This window comes from Euleptes europaea, chromosome 18 (assembly GCF_029931775.1).
Source record: "Euleptes europaea isolate rEulEur1 chromosome 18, rEulEur1.hap1, whole genome shotgun sequence".
Classification (NCBI taxonomy): domain Eukaryota; kingdom Metazoa; phylum Chordata; class Lepidosauria; order Squamata; family Sphaerodactylidae; genus Euleptes; species Euleptes europaea.
The window spans coordinates 42,572,943-42,591,352 of NC_079329.1; the positions used below are offsets into that span (position 1 = coordinate 42,572,943).

The following is an 18,410-nucleotide window of genomic DNA, read 5'->3' on the forward strand; positions in this document are numbered from 1 at the left end:
TCACAACTTCATGACCTGCCTGATCAACAACTTCCCTTTTCAAATGGTGAAGGAAGCTACGAAGGGCTTGGCCTTACTCAATATTAAGTAGCAGGCAAGAATTGGTAGGTGGGGGGGGGACCCTAGGGGGAAATGGTCATGCCCTCCTAGAATTTCTTTTGCAGTGGAGGACCAAGGAAGTTCATAGCCAGGTGTGTATGTTAGATTTTAGTAGGGCAGACTTTAATAAACTCAGAGGCATGATGAGAGTCTATGGCCAGGAATTCTGGAAGAGAAAGGAGCTAATGAAGGGTGGACTCTCTTAAAAGAAGAGCTCTTGTGTGAGCACTTGTCCCATGACAATCCCATAAACAACATCCGTAGACAAGTAGTCCGAAAGAGAGTGGATTTATTGGAAAATCCACAGGTTTACAGCAGCTAAGAGTCAAGTTGGCACTAATGAGAACTGTAAGCATGATGCAGGGTATATATATGAAAGAGCATAGAACAACTCAGGTCGCCACGGTAACCCCCCTCCCATTGAGGCAAGTTTCCCACAGAGTCCAGAGTCAAAACACATAGTTGGCAGTTGGTAGAGTTGTTAGAACTGACCTTGGGCAGCACCTGGAGAAAGCACAACATCCTTTGTCAGACCATGCCTGGCATTCTCTGCACATTGCCCAGGCTAGGCCTGACATCTTGTGAGCTCAAGCCATCACTGTTCCAACAAGATGGAAGCATAGCAGGGGTTTGAAGAAGCCAATGTGGATGAACAGGATGAGCTAAGGAAGAAAAAGGAAATGTTCAACAAATGGAGGGAAGGACATATCTCTAAGGAAGACTATCTGCAGGTTGCTAGGTCAGCCATCTGGATGCACACCTTAACGTGGTGAGGGGGTTTGTGAGTGTCAGGGAAGCTGAGAGCAATACCGTAAGGGGTCTAGACTTTATCAAGAGACTAAACTCCTAGCAGAGTCACTCAAGACGGAATGGTCACAGCTGAGACACCAGACGAAGATGCATCCACCCCCTTAAGGGATCAATGGCCACATCCGCAGAAGAGAACAGGCAGTTCCAATGGGGATGGGGGTAGAGGAATCCCTGAAGGTTAGCTACTGGGCAGCAGCAGTAGTGGAAGGTGACACTGGCGGAAGATCTTTCGTAGACAACGGCAGTGCCACTACGGCTAACTCTGGTTAGTACTGCGCAGAAGAAGGCACTGGTAAACCACTTCTGACCAACCTTTACCTTGAAAACCCTATGATGAGACAAACCAAAATGAAAAAAGATATAGTGCTGGAAGATGGGACCCCCAGGTCGGATGGCACTCAATCTGCTACTGGGGTAGAGCAGAGGACAAGTACGAGTAGTGCTGTTCTTAATGATGCGATTGGACTAAAGCCGAAAGGACGTTCAGTGGTTGACATGAATAGATGCAAAAGGAAAGTCCGAAGCTGTTCGACGCATAAAATAGGAACATGGAATGTGAGAAGCATGAATCAGGGTAAGCTTGAAATTGTTAAACAAGAAATGGAACGTATGGACATTTCAGTCCTGGGAATAAGTGAATTAAAGTGGACTGGATTAGGACATTTTCAATCAGAAAATTACAAAGTGTTTTATTCAGGGAATGACAAAAAGAGAAGAAACGGAGTTGCTTTAATAGTGAGGCAAGATGTAGCAAAGGCAGTCAGGAGCTATAATGCAAAGTCTGACCGAATAATATCAATCAGACTTCAGGGAAAGCCTATCAACATAAGCATCCTTCAAGTTTATGCCCCAACTACAGATGCTGATGAGGAAGAAATTGAAAGTTTTTATGCCAGTGTTCAGGAAGAAATTGATCACACACCTAAACAAGATATGCTGATAATCATAGGTGATTGGAACGCAAAAGTAGGAAACAAAGCAGAATCAAATGTTGTTGGCAGATTTGGGCTAGGAGCACGGAATGAAGCAGGAGAACGCCTCGTAGAATTCTGTGAAGACAACTATCTGTTCATTGCAAACACATGTTTCAGGCAACCAAATAGACGATTGTATACATGGACATCACCAGACGGCCAGTATAGAAATCAAATAGATTATATAATTGGAAGCAGAAGATGGAGAAGCTCTATTCTCTCGGCCAAAACATGACCAGGAGCCGACTGCGGTACAGATCATGAATTGCTAATATCGAAAATAAAGATAAAGCTTAAGAAAAACACCAAAACATTCATAGCACCAAAATACAATCTAAGCAATATTCCGGAAGAGTTTAAAGACCATGTAAGGAACAGATTTGCATTACTAAGTTCAAGTGAATGTAAACCTGAAGAAATAGAGATATTATCAAGGAAGAATGTGCAAAGACTATTCCTGTAGCCAAAAGAGAAAAAAAACCTCGATGGATGTCTGAGGAAACTCTTAAAATTGCCAGAGATAGACGAGAAGCAAAAGTAGAAGGTGACAGAAATAGAATCAAAAGTCTAAGTGCAACGTTCCAGCGACTAGCACGTAGAGACAAAGAGACCTATTATAATAACCAGTGTAAAGAAATAGAGAACAACAAAAAAGGAAGAACAAGAGATCTATTCCACAAGATCCAAGAAATCAAAGGGAAATTTAAAGCACGGTTAGGCATGCTGAAAGATCAGCATGGAAATACATTAACTGAACAGGACAAAATAAAGAAAAGGTGGGAACAATACACTGAAGAACTATACAGAAGAGATGAAAGGATAAAAGATTCTTTCCAAGAAGAATCTTTTGAAGAAGAACCTACAGTTTTAGAAAGTGAAGTGAAAGCTGCATTGAGAGCAATCGGGAGAAACAAATCACCAGGAGCAGATGGGATATCAATAGAGCTATTCCAAGCCACAGAAACGGAGTCCATCAAAATCTTGACAAGAATATGCCAACAGATATGGAAAACAAAACAATGGCCCACAGACTGGAAACAATCCATTTACATTCCAATTCCCAAGAAAGGAGACATCAAAGATTGCAACAACTATCGGACCATTGCATTAATTTCTCATGCAAGTAAAGTGATGCTCAAAATCTTACAGCAAAGGCTGTTACCATATGTGGAACAAGAAATGCCTGATGTTCAAGCTGGTTTCAGAAAAGGAAGAGGGACTAGAGATCATATTGCAAATATACGCTGGTTACTGGAGCGTATGAGAGAATTTCAGAAGAAAATCAGCTTGTATTTCATAGATTACAGCAAAGCTTTTGACTGTGTGGATCATGAAAAGCTATGGCTGGTTTTAAAGGAAATGGGTGTGCCACTACATCTGATCGTTTTGATGTGCAACCTGTACTCTGGACAAGAGGCCTCAGTTAGAACAGAATATGGAGAAACGGAATGGTTTCCAATTGGCAAAGGTGTCAGACAAGGATGTATTTTATCTCCCTATCTCTTCAATCTATATGCAGAACATATAATTAGGAAAGCTGGATTAGATTTAGATGAAGGTGGAGTGAAAATTGGAGGGAGGAACATTAATAATTTGAGATATGCTGATGACACTACATTATTGGCAGAAAATAGTGAAGATTTGAAACAACTATTGCTGAAAGTTAAAAGAGAAAGTGCCAAAGCAGGACTACAGCTGAACATCAAGAAAACAAAAGTAATGACTACAGGAGAATTACACAACTTTAAGGTTGACAATGAGGAAATTGAAATTGTTCAAGACTTTCTATTCCTTGGCTCCACCATCAATCAAAAGGGAGACTGCAGCCAAGAAATTAGAAGGAGATTGAGACTGGGAAGGACAGCCATGAAGGAGCTAGAAAAGATTTTGAAGTGTAAGGATGTGACTCTGGCCACCAAGACTAGATTAATTCATGCCATCATATTCCCTATTACTATGTATGGGTGTGAAAGCTGGACAGTGAAGAAAGCTGATAGGAAGAAAATAGATTCTTTTGAAATGTGGTGTTGGAGGAGAGTGTTACGGATTCCATGGACTGCCAAAAAAACAAATCAGTGGGTTATAGATCAAATCAAGCCTGAACTGACCCTAGAAGCTAAAATGACTAAACTGAGGTTGTCGTATTTTGGCCACGTCATGAGACGACAAGAGTCACTGGAAAAGACCGTCATGATAGCAAAAGTTGAGGGCAGCAGGAAAAGAGGAAGACCCAACAAGAGATGGATTGACTCAATAAAGGAAGCCACAGCCTTCAGTTTGCAAGATCTGAGCAAGGCTGTCAAAGATAGGACATTTTGGAGGACTTTCATTCATAGGGTCGCCATGAGTCAGAAGCGACTTGACGGCACTTAACACACACACACACAGGTCAGCCATCAGAGAGGCCAAAGCTCAGGGCGAGCTGAGGTTGGCCAGGGAGGCTAGCTACAGCAAGAAAAGCTTCTTCCGATATGTGAGGTGCAAACACAAAGGTAAAAGAAGCAATAGGGCCACTGTTGGGAGAAAATGGAGAAACTGACAGAAAGCAGAAAGGCTCAATGCCTATTTTGCCACAGTTGTTCCCTTGAAGGAGAGAACGGGCTCATCTAGATATGGTAGTAGGCAAGGCACGGCATATGGGCTGCTGGTGGACATGGACAGAGAGGTTGTTGAGGAGCACCTGGCTGCATAGGTTTAGTACAAATCACCCGGGCTGGATGGTATGCATCTGAGAGTGCTTAAAGAACTTTCTAGAGAGCTTGCAGAGGTCTTATCTATCATTCTCAAGACCTGTTGGAGGATGGGGAATGTGCTACAAGACTGGAGGAGGGCTGACCCAGGAAACTACAGGCCAGTCACTCTGACTTGTCCCAAGGAAGATATTGGAGCGTATTTTAAAGGGGTCAATCTGCAAACATCTGAAGGACAACTTGGTGATCTGGGAAATTCTGGCCTGGTACTTTTCAATATTTTTATAAATGATCTGGATAAGAGGATGGAGGGACTACTGAAATGTGCAGCTGACACCAAATTGGGGGGAGAAAACACACCAAAAGATAGGAGCTAGAATTCAATGAGATCTGACCACACTGCAAAAGTTGGCGGATGTGAACAAGATGCAATTCAACAAGGATAAGTGCAGAGTTCTACATCTGAGTAATAAAAATGAGATGCACACATACACTTCTGGGTAACACTGTGAACATGATCCAGGGATACAGGTAGATTGTAAGCTAAATATGAGCAGTCAGTGTGATGGAGCGACAAAAAATGCTAATGCGATCTTGGGGTGTTTCAGCAGAGGTATTATATCCAAATCGCAAGATGTCATAATCCTGCTGTATACAACATTGATCAGGTTGCACCTGAAGTACTGTGTGCAGTTCTGGAGGCCTCACTTCAAAAGGATGTAGACAGAATGGAGTGAGTGCAGAGGAGAGCGATGAGGATGATCAGGAGCCTGGAGACAGAGCCCTACGAGGAAAGGCTGAGGGACTTGTGACTGTACAGTCTGGAATAGAGGAGGTTGAGGGGGGGACAGAATTGCTCTCTTTTTTTTTAATAATGTAAGATTTTATTTTAAACAAACAAAAACATTAAAGCACAATATAACTACGTGAAGTTTGCCATTCAAAATGATAACTCGATTGTCAACTTCTTTGAATTACATTACTCTTCACATATTTTCCATATCTAATAACATATTCATTACTTGTATATTAACCATATATTACCTAAATGTTTCTCATTCCATCTCAATTTAATTCAGTTCTGTTCCAAATTTCTAACTATATAATTGAAAAAAACACTCAATTTTTCTCAAAATTCTGAGATTGACCTTTGTATGAAAGATGTCAATTTTGTCATAGTTGCATACTCTGTTAAGTATTAATCTATTAATTTAAATCTGGGTAAAATTAAATTTTTCTGCTTTTCATTTTGCTGCATGTATCACTCCTGCCACCATCACCATGTACTTAAATAGTTCATTATGTGCTTGTGAAGTATTGCTTGATAAAATAACATGTTTTTCGGATACAACACCAACTTAATTTTTAAAATATTTTGCATTTTATTAATATTTTCTTGCTTTTTTTACATGTCTACCACATATGATAAAATGTTGCATCTGTTATTATGACATTTCCATTATTTCCCATTAAGGTCTTTGTTGGCTTTTGCTATATATTTAGATATGATGCACCTCTGAAAACATTTTATACCAGATCTCTTGACATTCAGTAAACTTGATTTCTTTAGTCCAAAGATTCTCCCACTGACTCATGTGTATACTGACTCATGTGTATACTTTTTTTAACTGAAGTAAAAAAACAACAACTATTACATACATAAAAATTACATACTTACATAAAATTGGGAGAAAGAAAAAGAAAACATATCAAAATTAGATACCGTTACAGATAATAATAATAATTTTTAAAAAAGAACTCAGCTACACATATTAAAGCCAGCAAACATATTTCTCATCTTCTTCTCCACGTTCTAGATTATTGAAAGTTTTTTCCATTCTGGAGAATTTTGAGATCCAGACAGCATGTAGATCTTCCATATCTTTATCATTTTTATAATAAGTCAGCTTAATTAATACATAAGTTTGTTTAACCGTATCTGTCCAATTGTTTATATCCGGGAATTTGTTTTCTTTCCAATATCTTGCAAAGTTAATTTTAGCTGTTGTTAACATATGAAGGCATATGTCTCGTAGATCTTTTTGTATATCTGGTATATAATTTAGTAAAATGGTCTCAGCATTTGCCGGAATGTTTATTTATGTATTTATTTTGAGACTATTAACTATAATTTGGATCACTTTCTTCAGTATGTCTTAGCTCTTCTACAACCCCACCACTTGGGTAGGAAATTGGCTTCAGTAAGGTTGCAGTACCAACAATTACGAGCATCTTTGTCAAGGCTCAGCATTTTTTGTATTCTGTTGGGAGAAAGATGCTACATATGTATCTTTTTAAATAAGTTTTCCCTAAACGTAAGGCTTATAGTAAAATTAGAACCCTTTGTGGTTATAAATGGGCATTTATCCTCCAAAGTTTTTCATCCATTTTATCGTACAGTCTTTGACTTGCTCTGTTTCAGTATCATATAGTAACAGTCTATACATTTCCCCTAGTAAATAATCTCCCTTAATTAGTTGTTCAAAAGTCATCTTTTTAAAATATACGCCTTCTTTTTTATTCTCAATTTAGAAGCCATTTGATGATATAACAATAAAAGGATATTTTTTTCCTTCTTCTTTAATTGGTTCCCAAGTTTTTATATTCCCTTGTTTGTCCATCATTTTCTCATAAGTTATAGTCCAATTTCAGTCATGTGTTACTATCACAGTAAGCATCCACTTGAGATGTCAGTGGTGAAATTGAGAGACTTATTCTGCTTCTACAGTGAAACCATGTTCTTAGCAAACCATCTCTCACAATGTGTCTTCCATCTTGCGTTTGTATTTTTCATAATGACTTCTTATTCCATAGATAATTATGTACTCATAAGAGCATAAGAAAGGCCCTGCTGGATCAGACCAAGGGCCGTCTAGTCCAGCAGTCTGTTCACACAGTGGCCAACCAGGTGCCTCTAGAAAGCCACAAACAAGACGACTGCAGCAGCACCATCCTGCCTGTGTTCCGCAGCACCCAAAAAAGTAGGCATGCTCCTCTGATACTAGAGAGAATAGGTTTGCAGCATGACTAGTATCCATTTTAACTAATAGCCATGAATACCCCTTTCCTCCATGAATATGTCCACTCCCCTCTTAATGCCTTCCAAGTAGGCAGCCATCACCACATCCTGGGGCAGGGAGTTCCACAATTGTGTGAAAAAATACTTCCTTTTATCTGTTTTGAATCTATCACCCTCCAGCTTCAAAAGATGACCCCGCATTCTAGTATTATGGGAGAGGGAGAAAAGCTTCTCCCTGTCCACTCTCTCCAAACCATGCATAATTTTATAACCTCTATCATGTCTCCCCTTAGCAGCCCTTTCCAAGCTAAACAGCCCTAAGCATCTTAACCACTCCCCATAGGACAGTTGCTCTAGTCGCCTAATCATTTTGGTTGCTCTTTTCTGCACCTTCTCAAGCTCTGTAATATCCTTTTTTAGGTGGTGTGACCAGAACTGTACACAGTATTCCAAGTGTGGTCTCACCATAGATTTGTACAAGGGCAGTATGATATCAGCAGTTTTATTCTCTATTCTCTGTACTCCTTCGTTAGCATCCATTACCTTCAATTTTACTTTTCTCCTTTTCAAGTCAATAATCCAATCTTATATCCAAACTAGCGCTGCTGCTTGACAGTACAGATTGAAGAAGGATAGTTGGGTTTTTTACCCAGATTTTCTTTACATTTTACAGTCTTAAACCCGCTTACCTTCTTCTCCCCAAAACAGACATTTTATGAGGTAGGTGGGGCTGAGAGAGTTCTGAAAGAACTGTGACTAGCCCAAGGTCACCCAGCAGGTTTCATGTGGAGGAGTCAGAAAACCAACCCGGTTCATCAGATTAGAGTCCAGCACTCTTAACCACTACACCACTCTGGCTCTCTTTGATATTTGGAACAGTTAGTTTTGCTCTTCTTTTTTCATCTTGTAATAGTTTGAATCTTTTATATATATATATATATATATATATATATATATATATATATATATATATATATATATATATATATATATATATTTTTTCATTGCAGAGATTCTTCCTAGCCACAGCATTTTCAACTTTTCCCATCATTGAATATCTTCCTGAATATTTGTCCAGACTCTTAAAAAGTTATAGAGGTTATCATTATGTCCAGTTACATATATTCCCAGATATTTTATTGGCTTTTTTGTAACAATACCTTAAAATAAAATTCTCTCTACCTCTTCTTTTGTTGTCATTAATAACATAATCTTTGTCTTTTTCTTATTCAATTTATATGCAGAATAAATTCAAAATCTATTTATTTGTTCCATTGTGCTTTTTAGTGACTCTTTTTTTTAGTAACTCTTCATTCTATACTCTTCTTTCTCTTTTTTATTCCATGAATCCTTGTATCTTTTCTGATTTTTGTAGCTAATATTTCCCTTGCTAAAATAAAAAATATTGATGATGTTGGACATCTGTGTCGCATTCCTATTTCAGTTTTTTCAATTAAAGATCAATTTATTAAAATTATAGCTTTCTGTTTTGTATAAATACTTTGCATGCAATTTAAAATTTTTCTTCCATATACTATATTTTGTAAAACGTTCATTAAAAATGACCATGAAACATTATCAAGCCTTATCTGCATCTAAAAATATAAACACAGTCTTATCTCCTTTTCTGTTAGTATAGTCAACTGCACTCATTATATATTTAATTGCAAGCAATATATTATCTAATATTGTCTTTCATATGTCTTCTTGTAACAAATCCTGTTTGAATTTCATGAACTACCATATTTTTCCGTTTATAAGATGTTTTTTTCTTTAAAATTTTGCCCCCAAATTGGGGGTCGTCTTAGACACAGAAGCCTGCTATTGCTGCTGGGCCCCCCCATCAGCGACAGCTGGACAGGGCCACCAGCCTCTTTCCTTGCTTGCTGTCTTCTCCACCCACCAGCTGACGGGCGGGGAAGAGAGCGAGTGGCCAAAGAATCCTGTAGCCCTGGCCATCCAGCATTCAAACTAGTTGCCGTCACCTGACCAGGCTGGGTGGGCGGCGACCGGTTTAAATACTGGACGCCCACCGACCAGGGCAACAGGACTCTTCCGCTTGCTCTCTTCCCCGCTCGACAGCTGACAGGCTCGACAGCTGACAGGCGGGGAAGAGAGCAAGCGAGAAAAGAGGCTGGTGGCCCCGGCTAGCCAGCATCCAGCATTCAAACTGGTTGCAGTGGGCAGCGACCGGTTTAAACAGTAGACGCCAGCCGGCCAGGCCAACAGGATCCTTTTGCCCCCATTTATAGGACGACCCCTATGTTTTTCTTAATTTTGGGTTCAAAATACATGGGGGCGTCTTATAGACGGAAAAATACGGTAAATATGGAATACATTTTCTTAGTCTTTTGGCCAAAATTGTTGTAAAGTTATAATTATTAAATGTAAATTATAACTTTAGATATAATATAAAGTTATAATCCACATTTAATAATGAGCTATATGATTGCGGTAATAATTTCCTTCTTAATAAATTCGCTTCTTGCCATGTAGGTGGTATAATCTTGTATTTCATTCATTACTCTTTGTAAATTCACAGTGGGTAGCCGTGTTAGTCTGTCTGCAGTAGTAGAAAAGGGCAAGAGTCCAGTAGCACCTTAAAGACTAACAAAAATATTTTCTGGTAGGGTAGGAGCTTTCGTGAGTATCTGAAAAAGTGAGCTGTGGCTCACGAAAGCTCATACCCTACCAGAAAATATTTTTGTTAGTCTTTAAGGTGCTACTGGACTCTTGCCCTTTTCTACTACTCTTTGTAAAGGCATTGCTAATATTTCTTCAAAACATCTATACAATTATTTTGTGATCAGATGTAAATCTTTTAATTGGTACTTCTGCCAGATATTTCTCATAATGATCTGTAAAATCTTCTTATAGTTTTTTTTTAAATCCTTATTTGTTGATGGGTCTTTTTTTCAACATGAACAATTTTATCTCCCCTTTTAATCCCATGTATCCTTTTTTCTCTTTCTTTTGTTAAGCCATTTGCTAAATATCTCCCAGGTTTTATTTGCACATTCAACATGTTTTTGTTTCAAAAAAAAGTTCTTTTGCATTTTTTCTGCTTCTAATAAGTCCAGTTGATTCTTTATTCATTTTAATTCCTTCAGTTTTTACTTACTGCCAGTTATTTTATGATCTTGTTCTAAAATTTCCAATTTGTCTGTTAATTTCTTTATTGAACCCTGTTTCTTTTTTTCTTCTTCTTTGCGGCTGTTGCTAATAAAGTTCTCTAATAAAAGCTTTACTTCCCATATTGTTGTCACAGTAATTGCGATTGTGTTGTTAATGCTAAAATATTCCATCAGATCACATTACATTTCTGTACTGCATCATCTTGTAATAATAGTGAATTGTTTAATCTCCATCTTCTTTCTTAATTCTACTTTCCCATCTTATTTCTATTGGGTTATGATCTGCCAACATCTTTGGCAGAATTTCTGCTTTCTCAACTGTAGTTGTAAGTGTTTTTGAAATCCAGCACATATCTATTCTTCAATGTGATTGATTCCTGTCCGAAAAATACATCTAGTCTTTTCCAGCTGGATGAAGTGCTTGCCAACCTTCTTTTAATTCCAAGATTACCACATACTTAAAAACATTTTTAGGAAGTTTTCCTCCACAGTTCTTCGATCAATCTTTCGTATTTGTCCTTCTGGTAATCCTGCCTTCAAAATCAAATATCTTCCATTTTGATCTTTTAATTGTTCAAATACTTCCAAACTTGGATTATTGATATATATTGCGACCCCTTTGTGTTTTAGTCTGTGCTGGAGCTATATATACTTTTCATAATTTTTTACAGTTTAATATATGTTCCTGTTCTCTTTTGATACACTTCTTGGACACTGCTGCCAAAAGAAATTTAACTCCTTTAAAAAATAAAATATAGGAAAATGCTCCCATAGACTTCACCGGCGCTACAACACCAAAAAAGGTGTCAGCTATACCACTGTGGGAAGGGGCGTTCCCAGGGTGAAAGGGATTAGGAAGCTGTCTAAAGACAGTTCTGCCCACAGGAACACCCTGGGAATGCCTCCCAGGACATTGGCATGGGAACTTGTGCCACTGGAACGCTGCCAGGAGGCAGCACCTGTGCCCGAGCCGCAGTGTGGTGTCCCGGTGCCGGTGTGGATGCCACCCATGATGGTATGTGCCCCTCATCACAGATTAAATGGGCACTTACACCAGCGCAGGGTCATGCTGGCTCCTGAGGAACATCGCCCCCCTTCAGGATTGCAGCCTTAAACACTTTTTCCATCTAACTTTGTGTCTTATATCTATATATTCACAGCAATTAAAATTTACTTTTCCAGCCTGAGGAATTCTTTTTAGAGTAACTGTCCAGAAATAGAAGCTAGAAAAAATAATAAAGACAAAAAGTTGTTTCATCCCTTAGTTCTTACTCCTTAGCAAGATAACAGTGTTTATAAAGTTTGTAAAGTTCCCACACAGAGCAAAAAAAAAAAAAAAAGATAATAGCAAACAAAAATATATATACGGAAATTAAATCCCCTCTCTTCTCTTCCCTTCCTCAGATTTTCTAGACAGTTTTTATAAAGTTCCTTTGGTTATTATAATCCAATATCCAGATATAGAATCTCAATAGGTGAAGAAAATCCAAATGTTTATTCCATTTTGTAAGATTCCAGATTTCTACTACTAAAACAATGCCAGCAAAATTATAAATTTATAATCCCATTACAGACACAGCTGAGCAGACGTTTAAGGGAAAACCCTTTTAAAAAAAGAAAAAACTCTCAAGATGAAAGAGAAGTCATTCGTTAGCACTAACCCGGAATCTTTCCTAATATTTTCTCTTTTTAAATTTTTAATTTAATTATTTAGCTCACAATAGCCATTTAGTTTGCAGAAACAAAATGATGATCTGCCATCTTCTCAGCTAATCCAATTAAATGTTTAATAACTTTAAAGTCACTTTATAACTCCAAAAGATATCTTTGCAAAAGTAGCATTCTGTATAGCTCAGCTTAATTCCAAGCCCCCCCTCCCTGGATCTTTTTTGACATAGTTCCCAAGAAAAAAGCAAAGTAGAAAACAATATTGAACACGTGAAGCTGCCTTATATTGAATCAGACCCTTAGTCTATCAGTATTATCTATTCAGACCTGTAGCGGCTCTCCAAGGTCTCTGGCAGGGGTCTTTCACATCACCTACCTGCCTAGTCCCTTTAACTGAAGATGCCCAGGATTGAACCTGGGACCTTCTGCATGCCAAGCAGATGCTCCACCACTGAGCCACAGCCCCTCCCCCAAAATTTAAATTATCCGCACGGGGATACCAAAAGCTCAAGTCAGCCCAAAGTCAGCTAGTTTGATTACTCCCTTGTCGTCTATTAACAAATTCTGAAGTCTCTGTGCAGAATCCTTCTTGAATGGCAGAACACAATACCTTGCAAGATTTGGTACAAATAACTCTTAACAAGCATGCGGTCTAAATACTGTCCAAATGGGATAGAGTCCAAGTATTTCTTGAGATGCACAGAAAGACATCCTGGAGTCAGACTAAATTGGGATGATGAAGCTTTTTCAATAAGGAAACCTCATGGATGACAGTGCTGGGAACACCACCTTCGCTCTCTAATCAGATCTTTTTCATGGCAACCACCTGGTCCGTAGCTTTGCCTTTTTATACAACGCTTCACTATTCTTCTCTATTTTGTTATAGTCATCCATTGTTGTGTGATAGGATTACACCCGCACAACCTAAGCCAACTTCAGTCGCTCTTCTGCCTTTTCTTGCACATTGTTATTCAACGCTCAAGGTTGCCAATTATTTGAAATTGTTATTCAGCGCTCATGGTTGCCAATTATTTGAAGTATTAAATAATAGACGTTAAGGCAAGTTTCACAAAAATAATTAGCTGGTAGCAAATAGCCGGGCTGACCTTATCGCAGTGCACATTGTGAGCAAACTCCTGAACGGCCCTAGATTTCTTCCGATCTTCGCACAAATGAAAAGCCTCCTCAACTAAAGTCTTCCACCTGTTTTCAGATCACGAGTCTGTTTAAGAAGAGGCTGGGGTTAATTGATAACCCTGCCTGGTAATTAATGCCCCCAAACAGGAGATGCAAGAAGGCACATTTTGATATGCACCATCATTTTATTGCCATATTGTCTCTTCATAATTGCTCTCTTTTAAGTATTTGAAGGGCTATCACTTAGAGGAGGGCAGGGAGCTGTTCCTGTTGGCAGCAGCGGATAGGACTTGCAATAATGGTACAAATTACGGGTGGAAAGGTACTGGCTGGACATTAGGAAAAAATTGTTTACAGTGAGAGTAGTTCAACAGTGGAATCGGCTGCCTGGGGAGGTGGTGAGCCTCCCCGTCACTGGCAGTCTTCAAGCAGCAGCTGGACAAACACTTGTCAGGGATGCTTTAGGCTGATCCTGCATTGAGCAGGGGGTTGGACCAGATGACCTGTATGGCTTCTTACAACTCTGTGATTCTGCCCAGGATGCCAGATGTGCTTCCTGAATCTCATAGCCAGATTCTTCACACAGACACTTTGCATCTAGTGGTCCGATACAGCTAACCTCGTGGAGCATTGAGGCGGGGTCAGTTCAATGCCAGAAAGCCATATATCAGATGATACTAGGACCGTCAGTGGAAACACCTCACAGTGCTTGCTTCCCAGAACAGGTGACTTCCCTCTACTACTGCATCTCTAGTTTCTGGGATTGGCACGCTCATCTCTTAGGGTTCATTAGGCTATCATCTTGACTTCCTCTCATTATTCTCTCAAGTAAAAGTTAAATATTTCTTTCAGGGCCTTGTTTGGCTTTATGTTGCAGCTCAGCTTCTTATTTCTTCTTAGGACCCTTCCATTTGTCCCCACCCAACTTATGGATGAGTAGCCACCTGTGACTAGTCAGTCAAATTAACATTTTTAGGGATGAATTCTGCCCCTAAAAGGGCATCTGAACTCTTTGTCCTGAAGGCTGACTCCCCTTTCCTTTGTTTTTCACAGGGACTATAATAGTTCTCAGGCCAGATACTTTATTTCTGCCAAAAGTAGTGTTGGGGTTCGAGGTCAACCAAGATCTCTTCAGTCTCACCTTTTATCCTTTGCCCTGGAGGACTGCCCCGGAGACATTAGGAGTAGAGATGTAACATTTCCAGAAATGTTTAAGCCATGTGGGGGGGTCTGTTTTCCCCCTTCTTCTGGTAAAGTGGAAATTAAACTTAAACTTCCTTTATTTAACAATATAAAATGCATCATTAAAACTTAGCATATAAAATTGTACTGTTTGGGATACTTATATATTTAAATTCTAAGAAAAACAGCAAGTATACCCAGTACTTGAAAAACTGCTGCACCCTCTGCTGCCCTTGCCCGTGTATCTTTAATTTTTGCCTTCTGACAGGTAGGGAAAGATGAACATTGAAGGTAGAAAATAAATTCTGTGGTAAACAAAAGCAGTATTTTATCTGTGTGGAAACGTTCTTTTAGAGTCACAACAAATGGAATATCAACATGTTTGGATATTAAATTTAATGTTACGCCACTGTGTTAATAATGTGTTATCATTAAATGTTATAGCATATTAATTGTTGTGGAAATTATTTACATTTAAGCAAAAAAAAAAAAAAACACAGTATGAGTTTATTTTTAGTGATTCCCCTATTTCCCCAAATTGAGGGAGTTGAGATATTTTCATGCAGTAAATTTTGCATTTGAAAAACTACACGTTAAGTAATTTTATTCAAAGAGAAAATGTTTCATAGGAGGTTTCCCCCCAGTGCTCACCCAACATTTTTTTCCAATGGAAAAATTACAAAACGTCTTGGGGGTGGATACATGAAACTGCTTTTTGCAAATGTAAAGAGATATGCATCTGCTATGCAGGTCTGTACAAGACACAGAGTTGCATCTCGGAGACTCTGCAAGTGGATCTCTTGGATAGTCCAACTCTGTTATGTCCTGGCCCACAAACATGGAGAATAGGGGCCCATTCCACTGGAGCTAGGGCTTTTTCAGAGTGGTACCTCTTCCAGAACTGTGTAGAACTGCCAGCTGGGCTTAGCTATGGGCTTTCATGCATTATCCTGGACAGATGCTTCTTTTGGATGAGCTGTTCTGTACGGTTCAACTGATGTACCTGTACCAGCCTACATCCAGTGTGGTATAGTGGTTAGTGTTTGGACCTGGATCTTGGAGAAGCTGGTTCAAATTCCTACTCTTCTGTCGAAGGTTTCTGGGTGGCCACGGGCCAGTCATTATCTCTGAGCCTAACATATGGTTGATGTGAGTCTACAATGGAGATGGGAGAATGTTTTTATAAATGACTTTGGTTACCCATTGGGGAGGAAAGTGGGATAAAAATGACAGTGATGCACGGAGACTGCAAAGAAGTAAAAACAGGTTGCTTACCTGTCATTATTCTTCTGTGCATTCAGACAACCCACCCACCTTCCCCATAACAGGTGCCTTTCAAGGGCTGTATACAATTGGAGGGACTGAGCAGGAAGGTGTGACTCCACCCCTCTAGGGATGTGTCGTCTGAAACTGCGTCTCTGAGGGGAGGAGATTTTGTGCCTAAAAACTAGCTCTAGAAGTTTCTGAATTGCTATTATGTGCAGGTGCAGAGGGCTTCACTGCAAACGCACAGACGAGCACTCAAGCAACAGGTACAGGTAAGCAACCTTTTTAAGGTGGTCATTTGTACTGAATCTAATGTGTTCTTTTTCTGGGTTTTATTTCATTATTTATCCTTGTTGCAGCATTTACATCAAGAGGCAAAAAATAACAGACTACTGTACTATCCCCCATTTTTCTCCATGCCCTAGCAATGCTGTCCCTGTTTGTAAAGGCTGTTTATTTTTTGGTTCTTGTAGGTTATCCGGGCTGTGTGACCGTGGTCTTGGTATTTTCTTTTCTGACATTTCACCAGCAGCTGTGGCAGGCATCTTCAGAGGAGTAACACTGAAGGACTGTGAAGGACACACAGCCCGGATAACCTACAAGAACCTATAAACTCTGACCGTGAAAGCCTTCGACAATATACTGTTTATTTTTATTTCTGAAAGATGTGAATTTGACCTTTCCAAGGTTAGGTACCATGGAGCTGTTTTAAGCAAGCACAAAAGGGATTGTGCTAACCAAGTAGAATTCTGGACTTCTTACCTTTGGATCCCCATCTCATATCATGAATTGATTTGCACTTCCTGTCTGGTGACAGGGAGGGGCTGTTCAAGGAATGTGAGTGCTGAGCTCTCCCTTGAGTACACAGAACTTGTGGTTTCATAGGTCTTGTCCCAGGGATTGGTGGTGTTATGCCGCTGACTCCTTCCTGTTGATGGGGCTGAAAAATATGAAAAATCTAGAAACTACTCAAAGTTAATCCTTCTAATTTCCACTGGCTTCAGTTAGCAAGTTAAATACTTATTAAATCTGTTAGTACTTTACCTCAAATATGGCTCAACCTTTGTGTAAATCCATTAATCTCGCCTGTCTGGGTCACGTCTTCTGAGTGGTCTGGTTATGATGCCGAAGGCTGATTCTGAGGAAATTCTGTCTGGATTCCTCTCATCCGAGACACCAGTGATTTGTTACAGGTTAGATATCACTACTTCCACTATGAATTGTTTCAGCATCATGTCAAAGGCCAGGGACATGGAGGAAAGTGTTTTAAAAAACTGTTTTTAAAAGACCTCGTTCTTAAGAGATTTTGTCCATTGAAGTTAGCCCCTGAGGGACTGCAGCAGATGGTCACAAAAGTAGAAGTAATTTTTTTTAAACCCAAGTTTGGTTTGTTTGGCATGTGCTCTGAAGCAAACTGTTACATTGACTCCTGTGCACTAAGGAAATTTTGCCTATCCTATTTTTACTTTCCCCTTCCTCCACGTTTCTCATGACAGAGACCGGCTTTATTCCCCTTTTTATCCTCTCAGTAACAAAGGTCACCCACTGAACCTCATGGGTGACTAGGGGGTTTAACCCAAATCTCCTTGTCTGGTGCTCTTAACCACTATGCCGATATATTAAGTTGTACTTAATATGACACTGAACAACAGTAAGACAGACATTTTCTGCTGATTTGTGGTATGCTACAGCCGCTGAAAGGTATGAACCAGAAACTCCTCAGTTCATACTTTGAGAATCCATAAAGTGGCTCTCTCTGGAGAGTGGGCTCTCAATAGTCTAACCTGCCCTCTAAATTAATGTTTTGTATTCCAACAGAATTGTGGCCACATCCCTTTTCTAGAACTGTCACCTTATGAATAATAAATGCAAGTTGATTTGTCTCTATGTGTTTAGATGGTGCTTGTTTCTAGAATAAACTTTTTTCCACTTGAATTTATCTTTCACATATATATTATGAAATATCTGATCTACAGATCTGTTCTTTCACAGATATTCAGATTTTGATGGGAAGTCTAGTATACCTGAGGCAGGGAATTGAAAATTCACCGTATGTCCATTTACTGGATGCAAACCAGTGGGCAGACATCTGCGACATCTTCACAAGGGATGCCTGTTCTCTGCTGGGACTCTCTGTTGAATCGCCTCTAAGCGTTAGGTACGCTTGCTTTCCTGTTTGATGATGTTAACGTTGGCTGCCTAACAGTGCAGAGCTACACCCATTGATTTAGAAGAGTGTAACTCTGCTCTGGACTGCACTGTAAACCTCACCTAGTCACCAGTTAAATTCCGTTAAATAGAGAGAACTATGCAATGTATGTTGTACCTGGAAAAGCTTTGCTGTGACAATTCATCTTAGAACTCTGTGTGCGTGAAGGGCCATCAGGTCATAACTGCCTTGTGGCGACCCCATGGGGTTTTCAAGGCAAGA

At 39.4% G+C, this 18,410-nt stretch overlaps 1 protein-coding gene and 1 pseudogene across 2 annotated transcripts in view; one reads left to right on the top strand and one right to left on the bottom strand.

Moving 5' to 3' along the window:
* Positions 1 to 18,410, top strand: part of RMND5A (required for meiotic nuclear division 5 homolog A) — a 62,032-nt gene that overhangs the window by 29,155 nt on the left and 14,467 nt on the right. For both annotated transcript variants that reach the window (XM_056863782.1, XM_056863781.1), the window contains exon 6: positions 17,972 to 18,137. In XM_056863782.1, the coding sequence (XP_056719760.1) occupies positions 17,972 to 18,137 (166 nt within the window). The remainder of the gene's footprint in view (positions 1 to 17,971; positions 18,138 to 18,410) is intronic.
* LOC130489768 (cyclin-dependent kinase 1-like) lies at positions 12,949 to 13,343 on the bottom strand (annotated as a pseudogene).